The sequence below is a fragment of the Bombus affinis genome, chromosome 3, assembly GCF_024516045.1.
Source record: "Bombus affinis isolate iyBomAffi1 chromosome 3, iyBomAffi1.2, whole genome shotgun sequence".
NCBI classification, from domain to species: Eukaryota; Metazoa; Arthropoda; class Insecta; order Hymenoptera; family Apidae; genus Bombus; species Bombus affinis.
In genome coordinates this window covers 6377899-6405495 of record NC_066346.1, presented here as the reverse complement: position 1 = coordinate 6405495, position 27597 = coordinate 6377899, and the positions used below count along the sequence as shown (strand labels likewise).

Sequence of the window (27597 nt, the reverse complement as noted above, 5' to 3'; positions counted from 1 at the left end):
TTCAATAATTTCTTATATACTTAATAATTAACGTATAACCGAAGTGTACATTTTAAAACTTGCTTGTTAGATTTCTTATCAATCAGGACTTTTATTAATACTTTAATTGTGTGTAATACTTACGCAACGAGATATTTACTTTGATGCGCCTAATCATTAAAAACATATAATTGCTGACACAGGATAAGCATATCATTTGCAAATAATATAAGCTTAACAAGATAACGTTATTAATCGTCTTGTCACCCAAGTGCTGTAGCTTTTACAAAAAATCACCGGGTTAGCTAGAACTGAAAAAGCGGCCTACATGAAAGCATACTTCCCGGCAAACACAGAAGATCATTATCGATTCGCGTTTATAAAACACTCTTCTCGATCGGCGCGACTTGCTCGCACGACCTATATTTTGCCGAGGCGGACGCGTTTCGCGCCCGCGCGTGTCCACGCACGTTCACATAATGCAACGTTACGTTCACGTACTCCCATACAATTTGGCAATGTCAGGCCCCGTGGCGTTGTGGTTTGGCAATGGCCATGCCGTTGCCCGGCCTCTGGAGAATCTAATTTGCGGCTGTTTCACGCCGTTGTCCAAGAGGACGCGGTTACTAGCCGTGCAAGCCCCCACTATAAGCAAAACCGTTCGTATAGGTTATAAAGGACCGAGCTCCGTACTATACGACTGCACTCTCTCAGTGAAACTCTCGTAGGATCGTTCCTCGACTACTTGTACCCTCCTCGTTTGCGACGCGTGCACCATGAGGATTATATCTTTGGTATGTACATACAACGACTTACATAGTTTCTCCGCTATCTCTTCATCTCTTACTACCGCGAGCTTTGACACGGGGTTGCCTCCGATGTACTGGCTCGATACGTGTCCCAGTGGTGTTTCATTGACAGTGTACGTCGACTTGATCAACTGGGCGTGTGACACATTGCTGGTACATACCTTGCGCGTTGATCAAGGTAACTAGTTGGTCTTTTCTTACGGTGATACAAACGTAGGATATGAATGAAGTTGTTTGTATTTAACTTGCGTATGACTAAACTTCTTCCTGATCTTTCTTAAAATAATCTCATTTTCTTCTTTGACCTGGGATCTGCGTTGAATGTGTCCATTGAAGCTTCGTATCGTTAGCTATTTCTTGATAAATGGCTACCAACCAACTCTAAGGAATATTAGGTAGAGTGAACAGTGGTGTGAAGGTTGCATAATATAATAAAATTAGCTACTTTCCAATCTATCATTTGAAAGGATGTGTATGGATGGGTTAAAAGGGATGTATTGCTATCCTGAAGAATGCGGTTAACACGATTTGTTCTGAACATAATAATCAGGAGATACAATTGTTTAGATGGAGTTTTCTTTCAATTTGAGTTTCTCGTTACATCAACTTCTGAGTCATTACGGACGGTTTTGGCTTAATTGGCTTTTGTCAATTTGTTCTGTCAATTAGATTTTGCAAAAAGGTCCTGTCTCTTTTAGATAGTTAATGATCGTTTCTATCTAGTTCACGTAGAGATCTAGAAGCTGATATCTTTTGCATTCGTATAAAAGGTGTATAATCGTAATTTTTTAATTGTTTTGATCGCAGATAGATGATTTTGTTTGTTTCAGAATCTGTTCATGTATTTGATTTTTAACAATTATAATCGTTTTGTGTAGTGTACAAATATAATGAATTTCCTCGTATGTTTGTATAATTTTTAACAATTTTTGTATTTGTGATTATCATAGTACAACTAACAGTAAAAAATTTCAAGGTCTCTAGAAATAGTAGAAGAAATCTCAATCAAGTGTGTGCTACGTGTGTGTATTTTGAAAAATAATTAGTTCAGTCACATTCTTAAAATGTAACCTTTGATACTGTTACGTTGGCCACTGATTTCAATGCCGTCGTCGTGTTTGCTCTAAATTTGTAGTGTTAGTTTCTGTCAAAAGTTACGCAACAGAATGTGCTTCGAATACTTTCGACAGACTTTCGCCCCCATGTAAGGAGTACCGTTGAGTGATCAATGCATTAGAGAACAAGTAATTGCGATATTACGATTACTCTTGTCAAATTTGGCGTGTACTGAAAAGAAGAAGACTAATTGCGATCTGATACGAAACTGATCATTGCCGATTGATATATTACCACATGAACGTACAATTTTGTTGAGAAATTGCTATGTATTATTTGTAACATCGCTTTTGATTACTTTGTTTTAATCTTTTACTTTGTTTTCTTTGCATTCCATTTTATTACACATCTTCTTTAATTTCACAAATTTTAGAAAAATTATTACTCAATAATTCTGTTTCTTTAAATATAAATATAAACATGTTGACCAAAAGTGATTCGTTTGAAAATCGTCTAATCGATTATTTGATATTCCTGAATTATAAATTCGTATTGGGTTTTCTATCATTATCATATTATACTTTCTCGGTTCACAGAATAATTAAGATTCATAGAACTTTTATAGAATGAAAAATGCCTGAACTTTTCTCACAGTGGTTGCAGACAGTCATGTACCGGAGAATAATCTATGTTACAATATACTTTGGCGAAACAATAATAAATTAAAGCCCTCGCAGAAACAAGTACATGTTTCTCGTACTTATGTATTTACTCGTGATATATGCAGGTTATTTTTTCTTCAAAGGAAACGTCGCTTTTCACACCTATTTCAATTTCACCTAGGTACTTCATGAAATTACCCTCATTATACCTGACTGTTTCTTACGTTATTATCACTCGTCATTTCACGTAGTTATGAACTCAATTGAAAAGAATTCGCAACTCTAAATAGGTTGAAACATGCTATCCTTCGAAATCAAAAAACTTCATTAATATTTCTATGACGCGAAGGAAAGAAAAATAATGATTATATTCGCTTCACCTTTTACAGATGACTTTAATCATTCATTAGTCATTCTTTTTCTATCCAACATGACAGAACGTCGTGTACACAGAGCAAAGATAATGTTACAAGATTGTAAAGTTTCTTGCATTCGTGCGTTACTATTCATAGAAAATTAATTGTAATTAAGGAAAGCGCTTTTCTTATATAGGAAGAGAAGAGTTCCTTCTTTCTTCGTTCCTGTGAGAACTTCCATCAACTCTGGTTTCCAATCGTGAACTTCTTCCATGCGATCAAATAATTAATTGTACGAAAAATCAATGTAAAAACACTTTCCAATTTCACCTTCTTTTCTCCGTAACGTTTCTTCGAACGAGAAGAAATGTTATTGCTTGATATTCATTTCTGGTATATCTTCATATCTGGTATCTGGTATTTCTTCATATACGATTACTTTTGCGTTGGAAAAAATGTTACTATCGTATACTTATTTAAATACTTATAGATGTTCGTATTATACGTAAACTGATTAATTACAGACAAATTTATTTATTGTTTACTGACTAAATTCTATGTACTACAATCATAGGTTATTAGAAAATGCTATTGTACTCTAAATACTTAATATGTAACTTGAACTACTCATGCTAAAATTTCCAGATTTGTGATTAATTTGTTTACAAGATTATTTTATTATCAAAAACGGAACACTAATTTTTTCACGCACTTTCGACTTACGTGAAGTTGTTGGAAACAGCATTAAAGAAAACAAGAGGCTAACTGATCCAAGATCAGCTGTCTGCCAGACTGCGGAGTTTTATTATAGCTACTTTCACCAATTTAGCGTCGAACCTGTCATTTTACGAATTTTTTCGCTACTAAACTACTATTTAATCTCATTGTTGTGAATCTAATCAGTATCGTTAAGTACCACTTCACCAACAATAATACAAGCAAATGGAACAAAGCACACAGTTATGAACTAACAATTATTACAAAGTAAACCGTTGCGTACAAGTATCTCGGAGAATCTAAATAAAATTACTTTTTATTTATACGATTTACATATATCTTTGTCCAAGATTTCTTTGAATATCATTAGTTTTACGAACATCTAATTTTATAGCATAATAGTACTAATTTAGAACTAAGAAGTATATATGCGAAATCTACGACAAAATATTCGTATTTATTTGCTTGCCACTGCATATTGTACTTCTACCAAATCTAGTATTTTATGAGTGTCTGCTATATTTAATATACTCCTACTATGCTAATATTTTATGAGAATTCGATTCTTAATTGCAACTAAATATTATCGAATATATAGCATCGTACAGATTTCTGTGAAGCGATTTTTAAAATATAGGACGTCAAATCGTTTAAATGTCAGATTCACTTTAGATCACGATATACTATCCATGCTTTTTGTGTTCAATGTAGCTACAGTATCGCTATTGTTTAATAGATTGATTTCTACGGTGAAAACCTATCGATACGCTTTTCACTTTCGTTTTACTCAGTTTGGCCGATCATAAATAACAGTAGACGTGCGCGATCGAAATAAGCTGACTGTTACAAGTTATAAATATTTCATGCACTCTTTTTACTCAGCTTCTGGGAAATTTAATTCTTTATCATCGTCAAATCGATAGTACCATATATGTGTACATATAACAGTATTATTATGGATCACGCGAAGGAACACATATATTCCAAACTTTTACTCATTTTGTGCTTTAATTCCTACTTTAAGGGATTATATAAACCTCGTTAAAACTTCAAAGATCGCTATCCCGTGTGAACTGATTTTCGAGATTAATCATCTATTGCATCTTTAGCGAACCGAACATATAATCATAACTATAAATCATGGAAGCATGTTACCATAAGAGTGAAACTTCTTGTTTTCTATTCCACGATTATAAAATACTACCAGTGACTTTCTACCAAATAATATAAGAATATGAACTTTCTGCATAATTTTCTTCAATTTCTTTTAAATACGTGTAAAATATTTAAGAAAGATTTTTTACGTAGATCAGTTCAGTAAATAGGTGGAATAAAATTTTCACTCTAGCCGAAAGGAAATTCCTTAAATCGCTAAAGTAATAATATGAAGCGTAGTTCTATTATACATCATTAGCAAAACTGATAAATTTAGCGCCAGTTGAATAAGAATAATTACCGAAGCGTTCGAACCATGAAATTTCTAAAGATACATAAAATCCACGTGACAGAGAACATTTTTCACGCTTAAAACCTATGCGCCTCTGCAATTTTATAATCACCGCTTTACGAAAGCCACTCGCAACAGAAATTTACATTCTAGAGCATTTTTTATGATACAGCTACACAGTTTTTCCTTGTGAAAGAGGAAGGTAATTAAAAACCACTGAAAAAGCTAGGCTCCCATTTTCAACAAAACGTCCAATTACATCGCACCGCAATATTCCCATAAATTTACACAACTTCACGGTAATTAATAATCGATCTCTACACTTTTTAACATACTTTATACGCGCCCACCATCCAAAGCATTCTTATTATAGGTTCTCATTAACATAAGAAGGCATAACGAAACGAAAGTCAGCTCGAAGGACTCACGAACGAAACACCACCCTGAGACTACATCATCGTTCGCGAAGGAAACGCGCGTGTCATAACAGCCATCCATCGATTTTGAGCCACTGTTGTCTCTCTCGTCACACCAAGACCTAGATTTGGTTCCGTAGAAACCGATGACGGAGAAACTGGCCATCGATAAATTGCGAAAGCGAGGCTAATACGTACAAATACAGGGGTAAATCTCGGTTGCTTTCCTCGGATATAAACAGTCATCAGCGTTGGCTGCTCGCTCTCTACGACTCACGACACGAATTCTTCCTTCGAACAACCGGCAAAAGCGTCATCTTGTCCGCTGCAAATCGGTCGTTGTTAAAAGCCGGTTTACGATCATTTTTCTCGTTGCACAACAGGAAAGAAAATAACCGTTGATCTAATGAAATTCTACAATTAGATTAGTAACATTTGTTACCTATGTTGTTGTTCTTAGTCAGATGTCCTATGTAGCATCTGTTCGTTTTTCAAGATCGTGGCTGATGACAGTACTCGAACATTTATCAGAAAAGAATTCTTATGAATATATTATGTGTGTTATACGAAACTTTTTGAAATTGTATTGGGACTGCAACGTGACGTGTAGCAAACGATTGATCTCAAAACATCAAAAGCATGACGTTCATCAATTATCGTGGAAGATTAAAATCTCGCATTCTACATTAATAAAATTTCAAACGAATCCAGAAATGTATGTAGCAATTAAAAAATATTTATTGCTAGTATAAATAAAGTTAATTAAAAAGTCAGTATACAATATGAATAATGGCTTACTGCATATAACGAATAGTCGACCATTCAAATATGTTTAGTGATTTTTGCAAAGTATATGCCCGTGATAATTATCTTTAAATTGTACGAATATAATCATCATAGTCAGGTCTCATTATAATGCTAGAGAAATTTCAAAATGTATATCACACATTCTATAAGTGTTGCCTTTCTTTTGAATAGCTGTATGTATAATAATTATATAAGCTGTTATGAAATAATGACTAAATATCTTAAATTGAACGAGGAAAGACAGAAATGGTAGAAAGAAAATAATAAAACTTTAGTTTTCTTCAGTTTCGAAATAGTTAAGTAAGGAGGACACTTTGGTCAACTCTCGTAGACACTCGATTCAGGCTAATTCGTTGGTTTTTAATGAAATTAAGGAAGAACGCCGATGAATAACTTAAAAGTTCAACAAAATGGGACAAATAAATAATGTTGAAAGTTTGGTGGATGTCGGGAAGCTGTAAGACGATAGCAAGCGCCGGTGTATCGGTGTGACGCGAAACGGAGACGGTAACAGTTTCCAGTAAACGGTATTTTAGCACAGACTTTCCCGTTTTTGTACGCCTTCGCAGGAACAGGCTCATTAGACAGCCAGACCGAAGAAAAAGTGAGAGCGAAAATATTTCAGTGCAGGAAGAATCGGCTGTTCGAAAAGTATCACACCGAAGCTCGCAGGAACTTTGGATCATTATATATGGCACGATGTATTCATAAGAAACGTATGGCGATAACAAATTCCCTTAATTAACAGTCTAACCGTAAACTTTCTCAATCTTGCGTCTAGCCATAAAACTTCGACCAGACTCGCGGTTTAATTAGGCGTTAAATGAAGTACATCTAACTCCCCCGAAACTTTCACGAATTTGGCTGCAAAAATCGCTGAGGGTTATCAGAACGAAAATTATTAATTGTTAGAGGTGTTTTATTAGACTATGAAATTATGAGTGATTCGAAAATAGTATTACGAAAGCGTGAAAGAGCGATAAATAACGTTATTATCTTTTTGGATAAGAATTAAATTCGATTAAATTAAGAGAACGCAGTAGACAACGTGACTATTCTTAACAAGAACGAAATAATGAAAATGTGTGAAATAAAAGTTTATTTATCGTTATTAAGGGCTAACATCGCGTTAATGCAATATTTCATTTGCAAATTTTTTCCAATAATTTATATGATTGAATTCTATGTTTTAACGTTGTAATTATAAATCTCTTCTTGGAAATTTTATGAAAAATTCGATCGTTTCATCTTTAACGATCTAATAATCACGACCTGATAAGTTACACTATTTACAGTTTTTTAATAATCTTCTGTTTATACAACTCTTCATTGCTTAATCCTTAATGGGCTGGATGTACGTTATATTCGTTATAATCTTTTACGATTTCCTGCGGTCTTGATAGGTTTTTAATTCCATCTTCGTAACACGATGTTCACAAATCATATGTTTTTAACAAACGCGTAAAAACGTGTCTGAACTCTGATATTTGCTACTATATTCAATATCATGAATCGTAAAACTGATTAAGCTTGCACCATTCTCCTTTCAAATCAGGATACAAGCTTTCCTTTGGCATCGAAACTCCTGTAAACTTTTTTACTGTCATAAAGATACGCATCGCCAGTTACCAGTGAATCGACGTCGAAGCCGGAGCACTGACTCACGAGAAATTTTTGACACGTCTTACCGGTGGTGAAATGTGAGAAACGAAATGCAAAATGAAGTGTGGGAAACTGTGAAAGAGTGAAATTGTATCCAAGGCAAGGGTTAAACGTAGTCATGCTTCGTTGATTCGTAACGCGCCGATACAAAGTGCCCGTGCAACGGGCGCTATCTAATTTTCCAGTGCTTCCTTAATCGATGCTAGATAGGAATTTTTCTTCAATTATAGCACATTTCTCCTCACATTCTTGTGTATCAACCGTGTGAAAAAATAACAAAACAGGCCACTCGTACAGTGTTTTACTCCTTACTTTTCACATTTGTTTTATTTTTATCAACGTACGTTGCAATCTTACGTTTACTTTTCTTTCTGAGATCTCATGAGAAAGGAATTAACCTGTTCTTCAATCTCTCCCTTAATCCCAATTATACTTACATTTAGACACTTTACATAATACGTTACATTTAACAAACCTGAGCATATTTGAAATTACGTTAGGTATTTGAAATATTATTTCAAATGACATGTTATTTTCTTTCTCAAATTATCTCAAATTATCTCCAAGATAGAGTCTGGTTTTTGTTCCCGCCCTTCTCTTCGCAGTTCATACTATAGAGCGTATAGACTGTTGCTTCTTTTTGTTGCATCAGTTTCACGATTATTTCTTTCGCCAAACTTGAAATAATTTAAAACATGCATCGAGATTATCGATATTTTCAAACAACAGTATCGAAAATAACGATATGAGATGAATTATTTCAAATAATTATTTCTTATTTTAATTTCAAGTAGAATTTGCCCAGGTCTGATTTCTAAGTGTACATATGTTATTCCACTATCTATCCAATAATCTGTAACAAGTTTACGACACTGTAGAAAATCCTATCATCTGCTCAACGAATCCCAATTCCTACGATACTCTTCTAATGAATCCTATGTAGTAAGTACACTGTAATATCCCTAATTTAACATACGTATCTCATGATTGTTCAATTTTGCCCATTAAGCCTCCAATTAAATCAGAAATCGTACTTGGGAAACAAATCAAAAGAGTAACACGTTCGTTAAAGCTTCCCTATTGTATAATATACATAGTATAACGGCGCCAGTGAAAAGTCCACAATACTAAAACAGTATAATGAGAACGACGATGATTAACAATAACTAATCAACGCGGCTTTTCAATACGCTATTCGCTTTCCAATGGTTAAACGAAGGAAAAAGCGAGTGGCAAAGTAATTCTGTGGACGACACAGTTCATAAGACAAGGGCATAGCAGCGTTGCATACCAATGGCTGCGTTCTCAACGCCCATACGAAACGAGTCACGTTCACTCTCACTGTTCCACTCGAGACCATATTTAGAGTCTAAACGTTTTTTCTCTGTGCATTTTACTTTGCCCTGCCTTCGTTCTCTGCCAGGGAACGTTCGCCTCTTTTGCACTTTCGAATATTCGCATCGACGCAAATAATTCGCCGTACGCAGCATTCGACTAACGTTCGCGAAACCTTTCACATCTTCCTTATTTCCGGCGGATACGTTTTGCCGGGAAACAGGATGACTACGCGTGTCATCTTGCATCCTCTTTCGCGTCGAAGACAGCCGTACGAGAGCCGTCGGACGCACGGATCTTGAGAAATCTGCACGGCCTATTCACCTGTCGCTTCTTTCTTAACTTCTTTGGCAGCTGTTTGAATACGTCCGAACAACTCGTGTGTGACAACCACGTGTGTCATGCTAATTTTGACGATAACAAGAAGCGTATTTGGCTTGTTGTGATATCGGGTGAAGCGACTCACATTTTTCTAATTTTGGTAGGGATTTTGAGATATGAAAATGATAGATATCATGCGAAGGGAAAAGAGCGAGGAGAAATTTTAACAAGAGAAATGTAATGTTGCCTACTTTGCAGAATTGTTTCAGTAATACTAAATGTAGGAAACTATATTCTGAAGAGACATTCGCATTAAATTGGTCAAGACTTGAAAGTTTTCATTCATTGATTTCAAACATTGAAACGTTTCTCAGTGTAGTGTTTCTCTCATCTCGAGAGAAATTAATGTTAGACGGAAGTATAAATGTTATTCATGCCTCAGAACCAGAACGAAACCTTGAAGCATAGCCTTTGACTCATCTAAGCATCTAACACAGCATCATAGTCATCGCAGTTGCATCAGACCGTTATTCAATTATATCAGCGGGTTATTTATTCCTTTCATCATTAGATAGATTTAATCACTTCAAGTAGGCAACACAGAAAGTAACACTGTAGTGAATTCCTTTTTAAAAACACTTTACGAGATTATTATTCGTTATTTTGCTTAATCGTCTGTTAGCGTACATAAACATAATGACTATTTAACAATGATTCAGTGCGTTACAAGTACATGAGAAGAAACTGGATCAGCAAGGTCGAATTCTATGCTCACTCACGCATTAATTTTCCTTTGAGAGGTAAAAGGATATGGAAATCCTATTACTATTAATAAATATTCGTACAAGGAAACGTGTATAAAAGTTTAAAATAAAAATTGACTTTCTTTCTTTCCTGGACTATATGTTATTCATAAACGCAATTTCTTCTAAAATGTCCCCATACAAAAAACACTGAGTACTTCCTTTAATGAATCAAATTAATTTGCGATAGAGTTATTATTCATATAGCAGTGAATTTTTACAAATTTTACGATGTCTTCGCAAATTTTCGCAAATTCTTGCGAAATTTGACAAATTTTAGCGAATTCTAACAAATTTTAGCAAATTGCAGCAAATTGTGTGGAATTCTAAAGAATTTCAGTAAATCCCTGCGAATTCTGATAAAGTCAATTAAAGTTTGATGCATTTTAACAAATTTTGTAAATTCTAGAGAATTCTGTAAAATTCAATCAAATTCTAAGATCTTCGAATCTTTTAACGAAAAACGTTGAGACTTTGTCCCCTTCTCTAATTCAAACATTTCCCACATTTATTTATATTCACAAATATTCTATTACCTTTATTACCTTGTTATTACCTTATTAATAAACCTTATAATTTATCCACTTTCTCGAACACCTCTATCATTCGTTACCAATTTCCATTACGATTAACACGATTCTGACATAACCCAGCGACCATTCACCACATCAGTCGGCTAATTAGAACACGCCAGCAGGTAGTAGATTAATCTAAAAACGAATCATCGATCGCGTGCCCAGCTTCCGCTACGGAAATACGGGCGAAGAAAGTGTGCTCGAGACATTTTAACTACTTCCTCCTTAGAAACGCAATATAATCAAAAGCAAGGCTCCGCTGGCTGGATCCAGATCAGATACGCATTACATATACTGCTAGTCACTGCGTTGCATACCAGATATAGTTAGAGTCTCAGTATGACGAAGAATGCAATTCTGAAAATGTGACCGGTTAACAGATTTTTTTTTCTAAAATAAACGGCTTACCTTCACCGTGAAAGCGACCATTCCTTGGTACCGCCGTCTACGTCATTGTCAACCTGTTGTATCAGAATTGATGCCTAAGATTATCACGATACTATCGATCCCGGAAATCATAATCGCGAAGGTAACATCCTCCACAGATTACAATCACACAATAACGTTATGCCATATTCTACCGTTTCTGTTTGATGTACGATGGAACAATGTCTTTTTCTTTAATTAATTCGCTGAATATTCTTCGAAGATTTCCTTAGTTACGTTCATACTGTTTAAAAGATTCTAAAATTAATTAATTTTATCGAAGTCATATCATTTTCGATATTAATTAAAAATGATACTTTCTCTTTTCAAGACGAAAATGAAAGCGTACCATTTTTTAAAATACTAACAAGTAGTATTCTATACTAATGAATAGTGCTAATAAGGGAAAGTACCGTACAATTGTATAGAAACATTGCAATTACTTCTTACTTTATTTATATCATTCTTCTCTTTATTAATTTCAATAAATTCATTATCCATATAATGAAACGCGCGAAACAATACACTACTGAGCATATTTTTACGAAGTAAAACATAGACCAATCGATGCTGCAGAGATAACTGCAGAAAAAAAGAAAACACAAGAGACCTATTATTTTCTATTTTGTAATTAATAAAATAATATCCTTTTTCTGTAATATATTTTGCATTTGTATAGAAATATTTATTTTTAAAAAGTCTTCATGCCACTGTCAGAAATAGAATTAGATTATACTTCAACCGAAGAGACTTGGCAGTTCATTATACTTGTATCAGATTATGTGTCTCGATCGTAGTTCTTGAGTCTCCAAGGAAATACGAACATCGCTTGATTCGTAGGCGCGTACTTTAACAACAATGATACAAGAAGAAAGTATGTAATATTCCGAACAATATATCTTTCGTCTTATGCTGCAAAGCGGGTGGTACAAAAATAAATTGAAGCGATTGCAGTAAATAAGAACACTGCTTCCAGCTACTACCTTCCTCAAGGAACTAACTTTTACTTTCGAAAGAGTAGTTTAGAACCGATCGATCTAACCAACACCACATTCTTTCTCTTTCTGTATGTCCATTGGTAGATCTAACTATAACAACACTTCTGACAGCAACATTAAACTTGGAATTTTCATGAAATGTAAGATGGATTTCATAAAACGTGAAACACAAATTTATCTTCTCTTAAAACCAGCAAACCTTTTCTCACTTTTTCAAGAGAACAGTATTACGTTTCATTATTCGTTACTTCGAAGGAAAAGTGACGTACAAATTGAGATATAATCATCGAACACTTATAAATCACTGGCTATGCAAATGTAAATACTTTTGAATCATTCAACGATTAGAAATCGGCCGACTTGAGACGACAGACTATGCACGTTGAGTGACGTTTTCTATTGCGAGTGGTAAACAACCGGCGAATACATTCTATCTAATGCCTTGTCGATTAATAGTGAATGAAATCATCATGCAACTAATTAAATCATTTGCATGATGACGTTAGATAATTCCTAGTAGCTGAGATATATGTAGTTCGACGACTGTCGTTCAACTATCGAAACACAATGTTTCCATGACTTCAACCTTGTCTGTTCAGACTACGATAGAACGAAATCGTAAACGCAATCAGAAGTTTGAATTAATACTAATGTCGAGTGTGATTACAAGCGAAATGACAGAAATATGAACAGAAACCTCAATCTGTTGCGGTCCTGGAATATTTATGTTCCAATTTTACTCTTATTTTATCAAGCAACGTGTAATGTTTTTACAAGATTTGTAATGTTTCAGAAAGGTACATATGAAATTGAAACGACAAATCTTGTATATTAATTGGAATATTTTCACATTTTGTTCACACTTGAGATTCTTTTTTAACGTTAGAAAAGACATAAAAGATAATAAAACTATTTTGCAAGTATCATTTTGGAAACATTATAAACATATCTGAATTAATTTACCCGGATTATACGACGTTTTATATTTTACGTTTTCTCATGTTTTCTTATGTTTTCTTATACGACCTCATGTTTTCTTCTGTTTTCTCATGTTTTCTCAATTCCTTTCCACTTTTTCGAATATGGTAACCTTGGCATTTCCTTCAAACTATTGCGAAACCCAAGAATTTCATTCCTCCAAGAGATCGCAACTATCTTTCCTTCTATTAACATCATTTTGTCTCATATCTTCATATCTTAAGAGACGACAGCTAACCGGCAAACTACAGATATCTACGTTGTAGCTTGGCTTCGCTTTCGTAGGAGTATTTTAAAATAAGACAGGTTTACGCGAAGGTAATGCTGTTCTTCCTTTCTCTGGAAAGCCAGAGCCAGGGGGCTCAGACAAGGCGTGGTAGACCAGGACCAATTGCCTCCGACCAGACCGACCGAATGTGTTCGTACCTCTCACTGTATGTGACTGGCATGTTCTAGCGCTGATTATATACAGGCCTGCCTCCGCGTCACGATTTTCCAGACCAGATACAGAGTCATTAGACTATACACTAGTATTCGCTAGCGTACACCCTGTCAGTGAGCGAGGCCACAAGATACAGCCAGCTTCAATCTTGATAATAACGATGACGTATCGAGCTCTCTTGATTTCGTGTGACTTTAATCAAGTCCTGACCGGTGATTAACTCGATAATGAAAACGATCATGAAAAATTAGGTCACCCTTGGCTACTTAGCTTCATATTCCAACAGCCTTTCTCTCTAATTTTCTAGCTTCGATCATTTGTGTTACGAAGCAAACGTTTCAATATGGAGTTGCTTAGTTCCAGGGTATTGACATTTTGTGAAGTTTCTTGAACTTTTTGTGCGGATAATATTTTATATAGAGATTTGAAGGGAAATTAAAAAGAGAGATTAGAAACGCATTAGAATAATTTTCTAATTATCGTACGTTATTTCAATAAATAATTGTAATTTTAATGGATAATTAATCTTATCTGAATGATGTACTGACCATAAGTTTCTGAATACTTCAGTGAATTTATGATAATCGTACATGAGTTTTATCAAAATGTAGAAATTTATAATTTTTTATGGAATTAGCAGATTATAAATTATGATTTATTACGAAGCAATGGTTGTTACAATTAATATCTGCAGCATTCATTCCTAATTAACGATACAATTAGCAGGCGATTCAATATACATAAATACGATTTGGTAAATGATTCCATACTTTCAGATTTCAGCTTCGCATATTTCTGTCTTTTTTTTAAATGTGAGTGTTATATTCCATAGAACTAGTATATTGCCATGTTTAACTAAAAAAAATTTATCTCAAAGAACTAAGTGGACTAATTATCAAGAACTTAAAAGGTTTTGCTTTACGAGCTTTGCATGTATCATTTATTAGACCTATATTAGACATATATATCATATATATATAAGATTTTCTTTTTAAAAAGCATTCTACATTTAATGGAGCGAGAAATCTCAACAGTAAGTGTTTCCTAAGAGTAGGTAGTTCTAAATTGATTCTTTGAAATGTATAGATCCTTTTACAATATAATCGCCGCCTTCCGACAAATTACAGCGAGAAAATTTAGTTCGCGTTAGTCTATTTGTGATAGTAACTGTAATTAACTATCCTACTAGAGGAAAATGGTCGTGGGAAATTATAGTCTTTGACGAAGGAAAAGTGAAATGCATTGTATCAACTTTTAATAAAACTTGCTTATGTGTTTCATATATATTTGTTAAAAAATAGCACATAGGACGGAAATTTCAATCAAACCGTGGAAAGATAAGCACATAAATCTTTTCTTATAGTAACATACACGTATATCATTGAATGTATTATTAAATTATTGAAAACTTGTAATAATAATTTAGATATTTTATTATAAATGAAATGAAATACGCTTGGTATCTTAATATAAATTAATACAAATTAATTCAAGAATAATTTTAAATTATTATTATTATTACTCTTGGATTTTAATAATTTGTAAAACATTTTTTTTATGTCTTGCTACAAATATACTTTTATTTTATAATATACTATGTGCTATTTTCTAGTTGGCTAGCTTGTTAAGAAACAGTCAGCATAAAGCAGAATTTACTGTTGTAAAAGAAAGCATAGGTCTGAAAAAGATAACGAATAATTTTCTGTCATTTTAATAGAATCGAAACACCATTTATCACGTTAACGTACTATTTCATATCTTAATTTCACCTTAAATTCCTAAATTTATGTTTGTTTCAACATCGTTATTGAGAAATCTTAATTCACACATCACCATCGCTCTTCCAAGCTTATCTTTTGCATTCAACTTTTTCTCTCACACATGACCTTTCATATACGCGACACATACACACACACATTTACCCACGATATATGCACCGTCCAAATCAAAGTATTTTTAAATACCATTGCCACAAAATTATCGTGCAACCGCAAATTTTGCGTCACATAAAAGTCTCTTTGCCCCATAACCAGGTCCGTGACCAAGCAGAGCTTCATCAGATCAGTCGAAGGTAACCTTCGATTTTCTCCCTGACGCGATCTTGCGAAAGACACGATTTATCACACGTGTACATTGACTGTGTGGATTTGGTTTGGTGGGGAGCACGTTCGCAGGGTTTATGAACGCAAGGAAAGAATAACCGCATTTTATCACGGGTCGACTGGAAATTAATCGGCGCACGCCCAAGAGAGCATGGTGCATACCGTATCGTTCGAAAGTTCCGTAACGACGTACCTCCCTGTCTCAAGGACGAACTGTGTGCCAACTGCGTCTCGAATATTCCTTCGGTCTCTGGATTACCGCCGATCACCGAATCATCGATACCGATGTTATCGTCGTCGTCGTTGTCGTCGTCGACACGCAATTCCATCCTGTTCAAATGTTTCGAAAAATGTCCGATGTTTCACTGTCTCTATTCTTGTTTGTTTAAATCGCCGATATTCGATAGTAAAATTTTACTAGGTCACGTTCGAACGGACAAGGTTCCAGTAATTTCATGCTGCAATAATTTTGTGGTTGTGTGTTCTGAACCTTAACTGCAGGAAAGTGAAAATAGTACGATTTCGTTGATCCGAAGAAAGGATCTGTGTCGTTCGATTTGCTTGAACTTCACTCTGTTTTGTCCTCCATATTTTGTTTTGTGCGATGCTGGAGTTAAAAAAGGAAATGACGTGGACTCGTAGCTCGATGGAATTTGAAAGTTTGAGAGGAGAATGAGTTCGGTTGAAAATTTTGTAGATAATGTGATACTGGAATATCAGATTATGATGAAGAATTGTTTTAAAAATGTAGAAGTATTAAAGATTACATGACGATATTATCTGATATTTGCTCGAAGAAAAAGATATTAAAGAAGAAATGTAAAATGTTGAAATGATGATGACGAAAAACAATGAAGTGTTCGATCAAATTATAATGATTTTACTACAAAATACTATTTGCAAATTTAATTTTATTTAAACTACAAAATTACTCAACGAAGTTACCTAACTCTGCATTAGAATGTACAACATGCGTAAGAGTAACTACAATACGGAATAGCGCAATAAATATCGCTAGATTGTTAAGCAAATTGCCTGGTTGCCTTCGTGCAAACGTAATTAATAACTTGTAGCGTCACGAAACAAGATGAAATAGCAAACGTTCAAGTTAACAAAGAAACAACTTTCTTTCGAGTGTGTTATCTGAAAAACGTAACCTTCCTGGTATGCATAAATATCAAAGGAGATAATTAAACCGGCATCACTTTCTATGAGCTCCACGAAGGCGTGTAACGCGTTTTTATGCAAGAATTTTCTCTTATGTCGGTTCTACACCGGTTCTACATACCGCAACATGCCAAAACAAGGCATCGCGTAATTTTATACGCTGATACGTTTCTACGTAATGGAAACTTGATACGTGGAACACGTACATATTAGAAATCCATGCTCCATGTTGAATAAAACATAATCATACATAAAATATACACATCAATAGTTAATGTTGGTTTCTTAATTTAATATGTCGTTCCGATTATGATCGTTCGAAGTTTAGCTACATTGTATATAGATGCCTGTTGTATGATTAACGTTCGTAGAAAATAATAAATAACAATGTAAATGGATTCTAGTGGGAAATTACTTTTAAAGAGAAAATTATATACCGCTGTGACAGCAAGGATAAAACAAGAAGAGAGAAAAGACGTTGGATTTGATACGATAATTAAAAACGATGGAAATTCTAGTTACTGGCGTTGTGAAGTCTATATAACCATTGAAAGTGATAGTTGAAACGACAACACTTCCTGTAGATGATCGTGCAGCGGTTTCAACGTAGAAATTGAGTTCAAGCAAACAGAGTGTAATTATCATAACAAGGAGAGACATGGTGGTAATGTAAACAAGTATAGCGTTTACAAAATGCCGCGTGTAAAAAGTTTGTGGTTTCCTGTCGAAATGATGGTTGGTCAGTTTTTCTACTAATATTATTCAATCGATGCTTAGTTTGAAAAGTCATGAAAAAGGGGATATTACAGGCACTTGAATGTTATCTTTCGTAATTTTCTGAAGAAAAGGAAGAATTCAAAAAGAAATCAATGTATTTTATATCCAGTCGTATTCCAAGATCAAAGCACTAATTTTTATAACTCTTCAACTTGAAGCTTATTCATTAATCAACAGTTGAGATGAAACTCCTTTTCACAAATCATCTTTAGGAGTAATCTTATCATTCAAAAATACAAATTAAGAAGGCACCTTCATTTCACGTATTTAAAAAAAAAATACAATTTTAGAAATACACCTGCGAAACCCTATATCTAAACTTAAAAAATTATTTGTATTGATGTCTGTTTGAAAGATGCGAGAAGATTGTTTAAACGATTTTCTCAAAACCATGCTTTTTGAGATGACTTCTAGTATATCTTAAGATCTACTTGATCCATTAACTGCTTTATGTGCATTTTTAGTATATATATCATTATAGTCTGCATTAGAATTAATTCAAACGTGTAACTTGAAACTGACGCCACCTTATCGATCATTACTTTTTTTCATTCATTCTATTACTGGCTATTGCCAAATTTGTTGATAAGAAATCTTCTTTTTTTATTTCTCTTATTTCGGATCAGCAGTATAACTGGAACCATGATATCCATGACAGCTAATCGATCTCGAATGAAATATATCTGACAAACTGATAACCTTCTTTGGCGGATACAATTTAATTAATGCACCACCCGTTGAGAGGCGAAGCTCGTTGCTATAGCATCTAAAAGAGAATGTCGCGAAAATCGCCGTAGGTTAGGCGCATTTCGTGTACAAGCGAACGAGCGTTTAAAAGTGACAGTGGTGTATCGAGCGTTTCCTGTGGGTCGTCGCGAGGCGTGGTGCGGCTGTTTTGTGCGAGCATTTGCTCTCGGTTCGGTTCAAGGAGATCCAGAAGCGATGGTGTAGCGAAACAGAGGCGAGTTACGACGCTCTGAATCTGAATCTCTCACGGTAACCACGTTGCGCTGCTATAATCCTGCCTCGCCCCGTATTCGGGTCAACCGAGTAGTAGAAATTACGTAACACGTATGAGCTGGGGCGGTTCCCACCGAGTGGTTCTACCGGAAGTCGGGACCACGTCTTGTCGTAAGGACGTACGGTCAGCTCAACGCGCATGGGAAATCCTCCTCATAATAGGAAAATTCTCTCGATGATGAATCAGTTACGGGTGAAAAGTATTACAAGGAAACCGAACCACGTATCGGTGGACGACATGGAAATGAGAATGCAGAAACGTGACGGGAAGAGAATCGAGATTATTATTAGTTTCCCTCGAGGGGATTAGCAATTTATCCTGGTCGTTTTGTGTTTCGTCAGCGTTCCAAATTCTTTCAAACAAGTATTTTGTGTCGTAGAAATCGTTTGACGGAACGTTTCAAGGCTTTCTTATTTTATTACTTCTTTAGCGTCGCAATGACGCGATTACAGAGTTTTTATTATTTGAAATATGTTTCTCGTTCTGGTATTTTAATTGCAATATTACGAATGTCTATGGGAAAATGTTAAACGCGTATTTTAAAGACTTGTAAAGTAATACGATCACTTTGCTCCAAACCTTTCCTGTTTTTATTCGAGAAAACTAGTTGTTGATTTAGGTATTCATAATCGTCCAGTTACCACACACCTGTTACAGAAATGTCTGAAATTATTAATATCAATATGCTGGCCATTGCTTGTAGAAACCATTCATCCGATACAAGTTTTAAGTGTTTCAAAATACCTTGTGGTAAAATAGATATGAATACGTGTACCTTTTTCTGGATAGTCACATTAATTTTAATTTTATTCATGCCTTTACTGCACTGTGCCCACAGAATGCGCGGTTATTCGCTTATATTTTTAAATCTATTGTCTTTGTGGATATCTTTGCCCACGTTTCCATCTTTCAACCCGCCTCCGACAACGTGTTTTACGAATCGCTATCTGCTTTCTTGAATTACTGTATCGCGAATGCAAGACAACGTTATGCAATAAATCAAAGCTTTCCATATTTTACGAGAACGTGATTTCTCACGAGCAGAAACGCCTGAAATTCTGTCGAATCTGTTTGCTACCGGTCGCGTCGACCCAAATCTACTACTCGCTGTTTCTATATATCATTATGGACACGATGTTTCCGCACAATTGAGTATGTCAAAGAAATTGACCTTAATGTACGCACATAATAGGCTTTTACAGAAGATATAAAGAAATCCATTACATGTCACACGTACGTTCATCGTACAAAAGTTACAGAAAAGGTATTACACCTAATTTGGGCATTAGTGAACGATCTTCTAGTGGTCTATAAACTATCTTTAAACTTCTATAAACTTCTATAAACTATTGAATAATAACGAAGAATTCAAAGTCAATCATTTCACCATCAAATATGAAAAAGATACATATTTTCAACTTCTTACAAGAAATAAGCATCATCAACTCAGTTATATATGATGAAATTTAAAATATAAAATTTATAGTACCAGATATTTGATAGCTTGTTCGAGTCTCTTTCGAGCTACGCTATGATAAAGTCAAAAATCTGTTGAACACCAAATTAAAAACGTTTTTTGAATTTTTGAGAGTCTAGAATATTAAACAAAATTAAGATGAACAAAATGAAATTTTAAGAATACTACGAAGGCTTAAATATCAACGTCGACAACTTATAATAAAATACACGCAAAGAATCAGTAAAAATAGACATCCATGAAACAACATTTCCATTTTAAACCGTCCAGCAATGAAGGAAACTAAAAGGGAGTAAAGAGAATTTTCCAGTGACAACGATCAGCATATGAAATTCCAACGTCCACGAACGATTCCACTACTTTCCATAATAAAGCAACGTTTCTTTATATTCTACCTCATAATACGGTAAATCGCGTGGACGAATGGTAATTCCGTATACCATAACATTGCATGGAGCTCGCCATAGTACTTTTCTTCCTGGGCTGCTTGGCACATGGCAAATGGTTCGGTAACGTCGGGCTAGTTCGAGCGAGCGATAAGGAATTTTGCTGCACATACCATTCGCGCGTACTCGAGTTCACCGATCCGCGAAACTCACTCTCTCTTCGCCATCTTCTGCTTCCTATTGACTATAAACCGTACCCCGATGCAGATCCGGTTTCATGCTTGGAAACTAGAATAACGGCCTGGTCTGCCGACATTCTAATCCAACAATTTTGATTACGACTCGCGTGACGTGATAAAAGTTTTCCTCCTCTACCGCGATCAAATCCTGCATTTGCTTCTAGCGGCCTGTCTGCCGTATAACGTCCCTTTCTACTTGTCGTCTTATACTACTTAGAAACGTCTTTTCGTAACGCGTATCTATTAGAGTAATTGCCGACTGGAACAGAGACGATTATATTAATAGACTGATAGCGTGTTGCTTATAACGAATGAGTATGATATTACGTGCGCTGTTTTAATGGTAATTAGAAAAATTATGATCGAGCGAAGATACCTGAGTGAGATTCGTAGCAGAAAGAAGTTTGATTTATAAGTGGTTTGAAATCATTTCTGATAAAAAGAGATATTAATGATATTCTGATCTCTAAGACTGTTGTAATAATATTAAATTATAACATATGACATACTTGTTTGAATATCTCAGTTTCTTTACCAAAATTGTGTTAAGAAGTTTAAAAGAAATTTAAAATCATGTTTGCCTGCAGTATAGTTTGCATAATAACTGAATGTCGATCTATGCCTTTTTGCTTCGTGCATTTTTTGGGATTTGAAATAGTGTTGAAAATACTTCAAAACTTTCTTTGCGACGTTACGCAAGGAATTGGATTCGTCAATATCTTTTGCACATTAAAAGAATTTCATATACCTTGTAGTTATTGTAGTTCAGTTATTATTACTTTAAAGTTATTATAAATGAGACACACTAACAATGTAATTTGGATTTCCAGGTAATCCCATTATGCCTTCTGCTGCTAATAGAAGCAAAGCGAGTGGAGATCCGGCCTCGTATTGCAGAACCGCAAGTTTATTACGAAGAAGACGACAGTCAGGCGGCTGAAGACGATTATAACCCAGCAGTCTACCAACCACGTACCCGTGCCCTTCCTTCGCCACGTTCGAAGGACGCTCTGCACTCATCCAAGCCACCACCAGTCCAGACCATTCGCAATTACAACAAGGTCAACGACGACGGATCTTTCACTTTCGGCTACGAGGCAGCCGATGGTTCGTTCAAGGAGGAAACTCGTGGAACCGATTGCGTAGTGCGCGGTAAATACGGTTACATCGATCCTGATGGTAATAAAAGAGAGTTCACCTACGTATCCGGCAATCCTTGCGATCCAAATGCACCAAAGGATGACGAAGACGATCTTGCCGACAAGCAAGAAGAAGACGATATCTCTGGACCAGCTAACTATCCATCCGTGAGACCAATACCAAGACCAGTATCATCGAGACCAGCATATCAACAACCTACCACGCGAGCACCCACGACGATCTTTCAAACGCAATATCAATTAGACGACGATGCTAGTCAAGAGTTGGGCGATGAAGACCTCGTTAAGCCATCGCAGTTAAGACCAAATGCTTACAGAACGGCTCAACAGCCGACCTACGTTCAAGTCACACCGTCGACAGCTCTTTACGAGCCATCGCCCACGGCCAGTCCTGCTCTCTACAGATTAGCTTCCTCGACGACCCAATATCAGAGCACAGCATCGCCCATTCTCCGTGCCCAGCCTACAGTATCATCGACAGCGTATCAAACTCTCGAAACGACGACTCGCCGCCCAGTCGCCCGTCACCCAAAGCCGCAATCGGTCGCAATCACTCCCCGACCCCACGTTGCACAAGTAGCTGCCCAATATGTGTCCCCTAGTAGCACCGAGCGCCCAGCATTAGCGTACACTCGTCCCTCGGCCGTCACTGTATCGCCTAATCTGCGCAGCACAACCGCATCTAGCACATCTCACCTTGACTTTGCCGCCGAGCTCGAGCGTTACGTGAACACCGTCGGCGTAGCCAGCCCTAAGCCCGTTCAACCGTCGTCCCAACCATCGAAAGTAAAATTAGCCGGTCAATCGCCGATCACCGCCTCCGCCGCCGACCCCATCTACCAGTCGGAGCTCGTTTACGATCCCGCTACCGGTCAGTACAATACCCAACTTTATCAAACGCTACCCCAAACCGTGGGTGACTTCACCCTAAGTCACAAACTCCAACCGTTCGTAGCCCAGCCCCAGTCCTACCTTGGACTCCAGCAGCTGCAGCAGCTTCAGCCCCAGCAGCCCCAGCGTCAGTCCCCGCTTTATAAGCAACCGGCAACCCAGTCGGCTCAATCCGCCCCCGCAGCAGCTATCAGCCAACCCCAGGAAGTGCTGTACAGGAAGCAGCAAGCTCAACTGCTGCAGCAGTCACAGCAGCTCTACGCTCAACAACAAAGACGTCAGCAACAGCAGCAACAACAACAACAACAGCAACAATCCGCTCAGTCGCATAGGCTTCAGCTGCTCGAGTCTCAGACGCAACCCCAGTCGTTCTACTACGTCGCCCCTGCGAGGTCCTCCAGCGCTGCCAGTGCACCTCTCTCCGTAGGTCAGATCGATCACTATCTTCGGGCCTCTCGTTACTGATTCCATCTAGCCTGCGAGTCTTTTTTTTTAAATTCTTTATAGGGTACCCATTCTCAACTTTTTATACTATCCGATTACGTGTTCGGACCACCCGCGGCACTTTAATAACGAGATGGTGCTGTCAGTGGGCCTGGCGCGTGCGTATCCGGGATTTAATCGATCGTGCACGATACCCAATGTTTCGTTCAAGGTTACCGGAGGGCAATCACGACTTTTTTTACGACATAGCAATTAGTCGAATAATCTGGTTTGTTTTTATGCGTAGGATATTGTAGGTTGTGTGTAGAAATTATTAGCTGCGTCGTGTTTTACTTCTTATTACTAGTTGAGCTGTGGCAATTTCTTTTCTTATTACGACCTTGGTGGTTTATTAACTTTCACTGAAATCTTTTACTATAATATTTGGTGCATACATTGTATAATTCTAGGATTTTTTAATGTATAGGAATGATTGAGTATATTAAATATTTATTAATATTCATAACTAACAACAGAATTTACCGTTCTTTTAAATAATTTATGTTAATGCTTTGTAGCATTCAAAATGTAACGAAATTTGAAAACATTATTTATTTATTTCTAACACAGTAATTGCAATTATATAATGTATGTATACTAAATTATGCTAACTTGACTATGCTTCTGAAACGAAATAATTCTGTACAAAAAGTAGCACGTGCATAAAACACGAGTGTCAAAGCTCTTCTCGCACTAAATGTTAACGGCGAAATAACAGAACTTTTACATAGACGCCCAATATTGACGATATCGACCAAGGTACTTCACTGAACATCGACATTACCCTGAGATTCAATCTGTGATAGAACTAGTATTCAAAATTAACATGTAACTTTCTAACATTCCGTACACGGAGACCTTACAATTTTATTCTCGTTCTAACTTGCACAAAACTTCACTTTCGTTAAAATACGAATTTTCCAATTTTGGTTACTCAAAACTTGTTTATTTCATAATGTTGCAAATTCTAACAACCCAAGCAGATAATGACTAACATTACGTATAACGTCGACAGTAAATATCGATTTAACGATAATTTGTTATTCTAATAGCAAAATTTCTGCACAGATATCAAACCAATTTCGAGATCGGCATCGGAAGCACTTTTTCGTAGTCTAAAACGACTATCTTTAGAGAGTGAAAGTCAATGACCTGACGCAATACTCACGCACACTAAACACATTACCATAGTAATTTCTCGCCGCCGCGCCGTGTCGCGTCAATTCGTACGGTAACATGCTACACCGCACAGATTCCAGACGTCGTGACCAGAATTATTCATCGTGTGCACACGATCATTTTGAATAGAATTCCGACCTACGTACTCGCTGATTTCATTACAGAACACCGATCCGTATGATCGAACCGGATAAACATTTGCTGTCGTAATAACGGCGCTAAGTTTAATCACTTAGAGACAGCGTTTCCCAGGGAAATGACTCATAGGAAATACGTAAAAAGTCGACGATGAATTAATTACAAAATCAAACCAAACCGTGATTTATTGATCACGTATCATTATTTATACCGGAGGAAAAAATTGTTTCTTTTTTCTTTTTGTATTTTTGATATCAATCGAATTGGCATTTGATGTATGTACCTGAGATATTAATTTATGAAAAGTATAACAGTAGAAATATTTTATTTCTTTTGATCAGACCAAGCTTTTGATCGTATGTAAATGGAATTCGTATAATTAGAGTTCGTGTTGAAATAAGTAGTTTCAGTCAAGCGTTCGGTCAATTAAATAAGTGCAGTTCTACTGTAGTACAAACTAATTTGACTAAAATTGACTATGTTTAAAAAACCAGTGTTAACTTAATACTCTTAATTAAGCTACGGATATTTATGCATTTACGAAAGATTTTAGTATGCAAAACTATACAGAATGTATATAATATACCAAATTATACAAAATATATAAAAGTATAATATTTAAAATACAAGACAAATCTTTCTGTACCTACATTTACGTTCTATTCATAAAGATACGAATTTGCATAAACATCCGCAGGCCTATTCGAAGATTACGTATAACGTCAGTGTTCTATCCGCGTTTCTATAAAATTCCAAATTCTCGTCCAACTTTCACCCTGTTCATCATACTATTTCCGTCAGCACCTGCAGTTAGCGGCATTCAATTCCTAAAATATCGGAATTCAAATTGATTACGAGCGAGATCAGCTACATATCAGGAACAAAATCATCGTTTTGCAATGGTTATGGCAAATTTTGCAAGCGTGCCCGGACTCGGAGATTAATCCGGTGCCTTCTATGGAGAACTGTAGCACACTTTCATTGGCGTGGCTCGCCGCACAGAGACATTCTACTCGGACTGAACGAACTTTCTATTTGCATTCCCTGTCGTAAGTGTGAGAATCGATTCAAATCTAACGCGTCCTACGACTTGATTCCGTGGAAAGCTATGCGCACGTATGCCCGTGGAAACACGTGGTGCGATCGTAGATCGAGAGGCGTGGATTGGCATGGATCACGTGAAAACGTTTCACACGCATCGAAAGGTTCAACTCGATGCATATATTGGTAATACTTGGCACATTTACGAATTACTTTCTCCGGTACGCGACGCCAGGTCCACGATTGTCAAGTTCGTTATATTTATCGTATCTATTTATTAGCGGTAAGCTTGAACAAAGAGTAAGTAAAAACGGAGGAAGCGGATTTTATAGTTGGGTACTCGAGCAGGAAATAGCGGTGTGCGTTACAAAAGAATAGCATATTTCACTTGTCTTACTAAAAGTAACATAGCATCCATGAAAAAAGCATATTTCATCATTTGTTACAAATAGTAGGATATTTAGATTTTCCCAAGAGAAACTAATACATTGTATTGTTAACTAAATGTGTTGGTTTTTTGTGGCAAATGGAAAATATGCTACCTTTTTTTCTTAAATCGCTTTAATTTTCCTAGTGGATGATATAATACGATTCCTTCTTTTCGTAGCAAAATGTAGAAATGTGCTTCTCTTGCCGAAAAAGATATGATGCTTTGAGTCACGTTAATATCGAACGTATTCTTTTTCATAAGACAAATAAAATGTGCTAGTCTTCGCAACGTACATCGATAGGCTGTAAGGGTAGGGCGTTTCAGGAAAATGAACACAGATCTAGCATAATTACGTAACATAACGGTGTACTTCTAGCTTTTTCTTGTTGGTGGTACCGTGCAGAAGTGTCAATATGCACTTCCTTACTCACATTGTAAATACTTTTTCTCGTTAGCATTAATATAACTAGCGGCTACTTAGTGATTTATCCGATTCAGTACTACTAGGTCGGTAGGGAACACGCCCCACGTACGTTTATAGTTGTTTTTATATTTGTAAACGTGATCGAAAGAAAAATGTATCGTAACAAAAAAATTATTGTGCCTTTTTATTTCTTTTTTCTTTGAATACCTGTGTAGCGATTAACAGTTAAGTTTCACGTGCTAAACAGACATAGGAACGAAAGTAAAAGTACTACAAGAAATCGTAAGTATGATAAACGTTCGATACACGACATCTTCCGCGATTTTTTGCGCCTGTGCATACGATTGCACAATTTTTGATACGCTCTGTAACTTCCATGTAAATCAGTTGGCAGTCGAGATTTTAAATGTATGTTATTCATACAATTCCATTATATTCTAACTTTCCCTTTCCGAAATTTTCAGTAAACTTGCGATTGATAAATACTGATTAATATTATTACATAACAATTAGCGTCGCGTGCGTGCCGTTCATCTCTTTTGTATACTTTCTTAATTGAATACTTTCCTAATTGTATACTTTCTTAATAATTGCTTTTTAAGAAAATTACTATTTAATAGTTATCCATAAATCCCTTCGATACATTTCAGCACAACAGTATCTCAGTACTTAATCTGACCATTCAGATTTTGCTCGTTATTAAATACAATTTTTTAACAATTAGCTTAATAACTTATTGAAGAGTATAAAAGACTATAAAAGAAGACTATAGTCTAGAAGTCTAGAAGACTATAAAAATTTGACATTGTCGAAATAAATCCATAGATACCAGAGAGGATTATATTTACTATCATTTAGTAATAAAACTTAATAATAAAAATTAACTTTTCATA

The 27597-nt window shown here is 35.9% G+C and overlaps 1 protein-coding gene and 1 long non-coding RNA gene across 3 annotated transcripts in view; one reads left to right on the top strand and one right to left on the bottom strand.

The window, feature by feature from the left end:
- Positions 1 to 27597, bottom strand: part of LOC126914127 (uncharacterized) — a 34309-nt gene that overhangs the window by 4185 nt on the left and 2527 nt on the right. The window lies entirely within an intron of this gene.
- On the top strand, positions 656 to 26878 carry LOC126914044 (transcription factor SPT20 homolog). 2 transcript variants are annotated; one of them, XM_050717484.1, is made up of 3 exons: positions 656 to 773; positions 21789 to 22989; positions 23074 to 26878. In XM_050717484.1, exons 1-3 carry the CDS (start codon positions 756 to 758, stop codon positions 23472 to 23474), a joined length of 1620 nt encoding a protein of 539 aa, XP_050573441.1. In that variant the 5' UTR covers positions 656 to 755; the 3' UTR covers positions 23475 to 26878. The 2 variants fall into 2 exon arrangements, with proteins under 2 accessions (XP_050573441.1, XP_050573439.1); XM_050717482.1 differs by having other exon boundaries at positions 21789 to 26878.